At 41.9% G+C, this 8,180-nt stretch overlaps 1 protein-coding gene across 1 annotated transcript; it reads left to right on the top strand.

Moving 5' to 3' along the window:
• The first annotated feature begins 3,434 nt into the window (after positions 1-3,434).
• LOC116521214 lies at positions 3,435-5,136 on the top strand. Its single transcript, XM_032235905.1, has 3 exons — positions 3,435-3,540; positions 3,710-4,287; positions 4,903-5,136. Exons 1-3 carry the CDS (start codon positions 3,492-3,494, stop codon positions 5,134-5,136), a joined length of 861 nt encoding a protein of 286 aa, XP_032091796.1. The 5' UTR covers positions 3,435-3,491.
• The last annotated feature ends 3,044 nt before the right edge of the window (positions 5,137-8,180 follow it).

Below are 8,180 nucleotides of genomic sequence, written 5' to 3' on the forward strand. Positions count from 1 at the left end.
TAATGCTATGCGTGCGACACCACCACCACCTGCACGCATGTGCGCGACCAGCAACACCCCCACCCCACATTTGCCATGGCTGTTTGGACTTCCCAGGTTCCTGAGGCTTTCTAGGAGCCTGGGGAGGGCGAAAACAGCTTTCTCCCCGACGCCCTCCGGAGGCCTCAGGAGCTTCCCTGAAGGCTCCAGAGGGCAAAAAATGGACCTATAGGGAACCTGGAAGTTTGGGAATGGTGACTTCCGATTTGTCCGTAGGAGCGATTTTCGACCTCCTGAGTCTTCAGGAGGCTTCCTTGAGCAAAAAATGGACCTACGGACAAACCAGAAGTCATTCTGGTTTGCTCATAGGGCCTGTTAGTAGATATAGTTCATACCTTTTTTTAATGAAAATTATCAGTACTTTTGATCAGTGACGTCATCAAAGTAAACAAACCCACGTGCTGATTACGTCACCAGATCATGCCCCCTAAGCGGAAGTGACGTGCACAGCCCCCACCCTCCGGATGTGACGTGGATACCCCTCCTCCCCGGCTGGGGTGTGCATAATTGACCCACGTGGTGCAAGATTTCATAAGATCATAACCCTAGCTGAATATTTGTAAAGGCCTAAGCAGCCCTAGCTGAATATTTGTAAAGGCCTAAGCAGCCCTAGCTGGATATGTGTAATGGCCTAACCCCATCAAATAGGGTTGAAACTTATCCCATCAAGAAAGATGCCAAGACTCTGTGTACATGATTAGTTTAACCCTAGATTAATTCTATGGACATTCAAGGGTGGGGGGAGTGGGGTTGTGAAATAAAAAAAAATGTTTTTTATTTGTAATCAATCTCCTAAGGGCTGCATTTAAACCCACTTTTTTCCCTAGAAGGAATTTATTTCTAAGCAATGTTGGTTTTAATTTTTGTTGAGACATGGGGGTCTGCATTTAACCATTTTCTCTAAAAGGTATGGGCTGCATTTAAGCCCACTTTTTATCCTAGAAAGAATTTATTTCTAGGCAATGTTGGTTTTAATTTTTGTTGGGACATGGGTCTGCATTTAACCATTTTTTCTCTAAAAGGTATTTACTTCTAGGTAGGTTGAAGCCCACCAACAGGAAAAGACAAGGAATATTAACAGGAATTAAAATGTTCACAATAGGCAACCCCGCCAGGTTGCATGCAGTGGATAAGCCTGTTCATTCATGCCAGGGATAAGCCCTGACAGGCCTTACTCGCCCACCCACCCCACTCCTCTGTGATTCCAGGCATGCGTAAGAGACATGTGTGGGGCAGGCCCAGACACGTCTTACCTGCCCCACCCCGCCCCTCCCCTGTTATTCCGCGCATGCGCGAGGCGCACTTGTCATTAGAAGAGCTGGTTAGTTTGACTTAATTTCAGAAGTCTCTTGAAGATGGCAACCTCTGATTCCAAAGATGTTTTTAAAACAACAGCAAAAGCCAGCAATGAATGTTCTGAAGAGGATCATATGCCAGAATGCAACAAACCCTATATGGCAACTTCAGAAGGGGATTTGTTTGATATAAATTTGATCCCCAAACCTCCCAAGCATGGGCGTAGAATAAGAAAAAGACCTGTCTTCATTGAAGAGAATATAAAATTTTGTTATTGTAGATTCTGCAAAATATCAAATGGTGAGTTGATATAAAAATTAAGAAAACAGTATTTTGATTAGTTGAAACACCCCCCCACCCCCAATCTAATTCTACCTTATTTCCTGTTTTAGAAGCGGTGGAGCCTCAAAATGTCAGCATGCCGCAAGTTCTGAAAGCGTGTGTTATTAAAATAATACATCATTGTTTAATGGGATGTTTAAAATCAGAAGATAATGTGGATGGAAACAATGAAACAGAACTTATTAACAGCTTATGTATTCGGCTTTCTATGCCACATGTTCTCTGGGTCATCATCAGTATTACTGACAAAATGGATAAATTATATTTCACCCGGGATACATTTGACGATCTCAAGACATTCATACAGTGTATAAAGAATAGCCATGAACCGCTGTCATTAATGTCAAAGACTGAAGCTGAATTACCATTGGCTCTGAAGAGGATCATATGCCAGAATGTAACAGAAATTAATTACAATAAACTGTTAAAGCTATGAAATTTATAATAAAATGTGATTTACAAAACACATGAAAGGTGTATTATATTTTTTTCTTTTGCTGACCCTTCTGTTTAAACTTGTCAGATGTTAAACACAGAGATACAGTTTAATTAAAGCTCATGTGATATTACTACATTAGCTGCTATTCAAATGCATCTTCCAGCTAGGCAAAATGGGTGGGTCTGGTCACTGTATGCAAAAGGTATAAAGAACTCATCAACTCTGATGCGATTAATTTGCTACATTAGCTTCTATTCAAATGCATCTTTCGGCTAGGCAAGATGGGTGGGTCTGGTCACTGTATGCAAAAGGTATAAAGAACTCATCAACTCTGATGCGATTAATTTGCTACATTAGCTTCTATTCAAATGCTTCTTTCAGCTAGGCAGGGCGGGCAGTTTTTGCATAAGGTGTGAAGAACTCCCCTTTTCTGATGTGATTAATTTGTGACGTCACTAAGGTGTATAAAAGCAGGAGACTATACAGGTCTAGTCATGTTTACTGGTTTCTGGCATAACCATACCTCTGGAGCAGGGGTGGGTTTCTCGCCCCGTTCCAACCGGATCGGTTGGAACGAGGCCGGCGGCGTCCTCACGCATGCGCGCACGCGCACGCACGCGGCATCCTCGTGCACGCACGCAGCGCGCGCATGCGTATTAGCGTCTGCGCGATGCTCCAGCTGCTCCTGGAGGATCGTGCAGGCGTTCTGCGCATGCGTGGAAAGCGCGAAATTCAAAAAAACTGGGTAAGGAGCGGGCGCGGGTGTGCGGGCGCGCGCGGGCGCGGGGGGGGGGGCTTCGCCATTCCCGGAAGTTACTTACTTCCGGGTTCGGCGACCAACCGGATCGCAGGGACCGGTGCGAACCGGTTGAAACCCAGCCCTGCTCTGGAGCAATTTGAACTGCTAAGAAGACCCCTGTTCAGAATGGAATCTACTATTGTAAGTAATTTTAAGCCTAATTTTGAAACACTTAGATATAAAATGGTTTTTATAGAGTGGTTGCTTATTTGTTTGATTGAATTTTTTCTTTCACTAGAATGAATTGACAGATTCAGAATGTTTGATGGGTGTTACAATTGTAAGTAATTTTAAGCCTAATTTTGAAGCACTTAGATATAAAATGGTTTTTATAGAGTGGTTGCTTATTTGTTTGATTGAATTTTTTCTTTCACTAGAATGAATTGACAGACTCAGAATGTTTGAGGGCATATGAAGGTATTTATCTTTCATACTTTCATATATTTAGATTCTTATAAACATTCTGCAACAATTCTGACTATTGGGGTTCTTTTTTCTTTTCCTCCAGAATGGGTGGACGATCAAGCATTCGCGGATCTCACTATTCCTGCAGAATCCCAGGGGTCCCAGCATAACATGACCCCTCAGCCTTCCACAAGCCGCACAGCACAAAGTCCGCTAGGAGGTATAATATCTCACATTTTATCCAACTATAACTCTATTAGTATTATTTTTTAGAAACTAAATGTGTGTGTGTGTGTGTGTGTGTGTGTGTGTGTGTGTGTGTGTGTGTTTATTTGGAATGTTGGTGATAACTTTTTTTTTTTTGTTTCTTTGCTTGTTTGTTTAATCAGAACCGTCCTGCAAAAAAGCAAAAATGCATGGCGCCGGGCTTCCTGAATCCCTAGCAGACAGTGTTAGTTGTGATACTATGACTGTCTCTCAACCAGAAGAGGATACACACCATACTATGTCCCAGCTACAAGCTCCTGGCTCTGTAAACTCTCAAAATGTGAACAATGTTTATCTGGATATGGTGCAGGCGTGGGAAAATCCTATCCGGAATTTTAGAGCTGTGGAATATTATCAGAGATATAGATTTATTAATCTTGATCAAATCCGATCTTTTGTAGTTGCTATAGAGGCCATACATAATGTGATACAGATTCTTTTGAATAACGTAGCCATGAACATCGGCCCAAATGATTTTGTTCAACTACGGTTGGATGCAGAGGGGTTAAACCATCCCATCTTTTCTCATAGGAGGTGTATGAATGATTTAAACGCTGATGATTTTCTGACCAGTGTTGAAAATCTGCTACAAAGTAAGGCTGAGATATTGTGGGGGGGTGATTTGCAATTAGTGGTTACCATCGTGAAGAACAAGGAGGGAGGGGGGCTTAGGAAGTTAAATACTTTGCTGCTTACTGAAGTACTGGAGAAAAAAAGACAGCATCTAGTAGATTTCAATGTGGAAGGCGAATTTCTTTGTTTTGCCAGCTGTTTGCTCTGTCTGATTGGTTCTGATGGTAGTAAGCAAGAAATTATTACCAAGGCCAGGGAACTTCACAGCAAACTGGGTATTTCCACAGGAAACAGGATTGACTTTTCTCAGGTACACATCTTTGAAAAACATTTACAGGTCACTATAAAGATCTTGTTTTACATGCAGGACGGGTGGCGTTTTTTTGTTACAGGTCACCCGCAGCAAGAAAAAATAGTATTTATATTATTGCACGACAGGCGTTACTATGGTGTTAAAAATATCAAGGGCTTTCTGGGCGAACGCTATTTTTGTAAATTCTGCCACACGGCTTATCACCACAAATTTAGTCACGGGTGCCAATATATTTGCAGAGCGTGCCTAAAGCAAGAGTGTCAGCAGGTTGAGGTGGAGAAGGGGCTGTGCTGTAGGTGCAAAGCACCTTGTCGGTCTAAGGAATGTGCTGAAAGACATGCAAAACTCGCTAAGGAGGGAAAAGTTGAGTGTAAGACTAAAGAATATTGTGAAACGTGTGGTCTTTATGTCTTTACCCCCCACAAAAAGTGCAAGGAAGTCAAATGTGGGCAGTGCTCTGAGAAGGTAGAAAGCTTGGAAGGTCATTTATGCTTTCTAAAATCGTTGGACCGACCACGAATTGGCGAAAGATATATTATTTATGATTTTGAATGCTGCCAAGAAACAGGTACCCACATACCTAATTATACATGTGCCAGGGATATGCTGAAAGATGAGGACGATAAAGATGTTGTGAGGTGGGATTGTTATGGTGTTAGATGATTGGAACAGTTTATAAAGAAATTTATAAATCATAAGTTTAAAGGTTGTACTTTTATTGCACACAACTCCAAAGGTTATGATGGATACCTTGTACTGAGGCAGCTGATCCGAGAAAAGGTTAGGGTTCAACTTATAAGTCAGGGGGGGAAACTACTGTGTACTACCCTTCCAGACTATAAGATTCGGTTTATTGATAGCCTCTCATTTTTACCACTTAAATTATCCAAATTACCCAAAGCTATGGGGTTTCAAGGCTGCAAAGGATATTTCCCTCACTTATTCAATACAATGGCCAATCAAGACTACGTGGGGCCACTCCCTGAAACCAAGTATTACAGCCCAGAAACTATGATGCCCGGGGAGAGAGAAGAATTCCTGAAATGGCACACTGCTAATAGAGGTACTGTGTTTAAACTAAAGAAGGCTCTGGCTTACTATTGCAGACAGGATGTAGATATATTAAGAGAGGCCTGTATTCGATTTAGGGATCAGGTGATGAAAATGACTGAGCGTGAGTACAGCAGTGGGGTCGGGTTGGATACTGTTGAGGAGATTCAATGCATTGACCCCTTCCAATATATCACATTGGCATCTGTCTGCATGGCACAGTACCTGTTCATGTATTTGAAAAGCAATACCATTGCTTTAGATCCTTTGGACAATTATCACAATACACAGAAAAGGTATTCGGTTCCAGCGATTCAATGGTTGTTGTATATAGAGCACACTGAGAAGCTCAATATTCAACATGCTCTGAAGGGTGGTGAAAAGAAAGTGGGCAAATATTTTTTGGATGGTTTCGCGGTCATAAATGGAACCCCCACAGCTTTTGAATTTCACGGGTGTTTTTTTCATGGGTGCCCTGTCTGCTACTCTGAAAAAGACTTCAACAAATTACTTGATTCAACATATGGTAGCCTGCACAGCCGTACTAGGATTAAAGAAGAATACCTCAGGTCACAGGGTTATGCTGTGCGCTGCATCTGGGAACATGAGTGGCGAGCCATGGTGGAGGAGGATACCTCTTTGAAGCAGTTTCTAGTTGAGAATAAGCTCCCAGCTCCTTTGAATCCTCGAGATGCTTTTTTTGGTGGTAGAACAAATGCTACATGCCTGTACTACAAACCAAAACCTGGTGAACAAATCTTATACTACGATTTCACCAGTTTGTACCCTTTTGTGAATAAGACCAAGGAGTATCCAATTGGGCACCCTCAAATCATCTATCAAAACTTTGGGGACATAAAGCAATATTTTGGGCTAGTCAAAGTCAAAGTGTACCCGCCAAGGAATCTCTATTTCCCAGTCCTACCTCACAAATCAGGGGGCAAATTAATGTTTAGTTTGTGCGCAACCTGCACAGAAAAACTGCAAACCTCCCCCTGTAAACACAGTGATGAGGAAAGAGCTCTGACCGGTACATGGTGTACTGTTGAATTGAATGTAGCCTTAGAAAAAGGTTACAGAATTGTTGAAATCTATGAGATCTGGCATTTTGAAAAAACTTCAAATGAGCTATTTTCAGGATATATGAACATGCATCTCAGACAGAAACAGGAGGCCAGTGGTTACCCTGAATGGTGCAAAACAGATCAGGATAAAGAGCAATATATTCAGGATTACGAAAAGATGGAAGGGGTCCATTTACGACGTGACCACATTGAAGTAAATCCTGCCAAAAGACAGATTGCCAAACTCTTTTTAAATTCATTGTGGGGCAAGTTTGGGCAGAGCACCAATCACCTGACCACATCAGTGGTGACAAACCCTGAGGAATTATTCAAATATCTTTTTGTGCCCTATTATGATGTTTCTTCATGTGAGTTTGTGGGTACAGAGACAGCTGTCGTGACGTGGAAAACTGCCAAGAACCAACCCACCAAGTCCTCATGCACTAATGTATTCATTGCCAGCTTTACGACCGCTTATGCACGGCTAGAATTATACAGACTACTGGAGGGGCTGGGCGATAGGTGTCTGTACCATGACACCGATTCAGTCATCTTTGTAAGTAGAGAGGGGGCGTGGACATCCCCTTTGGGTGATTATTTAGGACAACTGACAAGCGAAATTCCACCAAACACTACGATAACAGAGTTTGTTGCGGCCGGCCCCAAAACGTATGCTTATGCTTTATCCAACGGTGAAGCAGTGGTAAAAGTGAAGGGTATCACGCTAAATTGTGGTAATAGCAGTAAAGTTAACTTTGACAGTTTGAAAGATTTGGTAGATGATTATTGTCTGCCTGATGCAAAGAGAAAAAAGGAGATCAGTGTAGAACAGTTGGGAATTGTCAGGGTTAAGAAACAGTGGACCTTAGAAACGAGGGTCCTCCGAAAAACTTTAAAAGTTGTGTATAATAAAAGGTTATTAAATAGTGAGGATTACTGTACACTGCCTTACGGTTATTAAGGGGAATGGAAAACATTGCACAATTTGTACACCCTTTTTCCTGTATTATAAGTGGTCCGTCCAATTCTGGTAAATCTTTTTTTATCAAACAAATGTTAGAACATGGTGATGGGGTATTGTCTCAAACTCCTCAAAATATTGTATGGTTTTATAGCTGTTGGCAACCTCTGTACAAAGAACTGCTTAATAAATTCCCTTATATTAAGTTTGTGGAAGGTCTTCCGTCTTCTTTTGAAGATGATGTTTTGTTTCCGCCAAATCAAGTAACTCTAGCTGTGATAGATGATCTCATGGCATCTGTCGGTGACAGCGACCAAATAGAGAAGGCTTTTACACAGTACGTTCATCACAGAAACCTGAGCATTATTCTCATACTACAAAACCTGTTTTTTCAAGGTAAGAAAATGAGGACAATAGCTCTGAATTCCAAATATTTGGTTTTATTCAGAAGCCCCCGTGATCAAATGCAAATTGTCACACTGGCCAGGCAGATGTATCCCACTAACACAAAGTATTTTTTAGAAGTATTCCAAGATGCCACTCACAAACCATACGGGTACCTGTTAGTAGATTTGTCAGCCAGCACTCCAGAATCCTATAGGCTAAGAACTGGGCTCTTCCCCCCTGATTGG

This window comes from Thamnophis elegans, chromosome Z, assembly GCF_009769535.1.
Source record: "Thamnophis elegans isolate rThaEle1 chromosome Z, rThaEle1.pri, whole genome shotgun sequence".
Lineage (NCBI taxonomy): Eukaryota > Metazoa > Chordata > Lepidosauria > Squamata > Colubridae > Thamnophis > Thamnophis elegans.

Excerpts from the sequence above, each read along its gene's own strand:
- LOC116521214 (XM_032235905.1), top strand. The coding sequence starts at position 3,492 with ATGACCCCTCAGCCTTCCACAAGCCGCACAGCACAAAGTCCGCTAGGA. Across the intron at positions 3,541-3,709 it reads AGCACAAAGTCCGCTAGGAG|AACCGTCCTGCAAAAAAGCA; the intron begins GTATAATATCTC and ends TTGTTTAATCAG. Across the intron at positions 4,288-4,902 it reads ATACTTTGCTGCTTACTGAA|TGCAAGGAAGTCAAATGTGG; the intron begins GTACTGGAGAAA and ends CCCCACAAAAAG.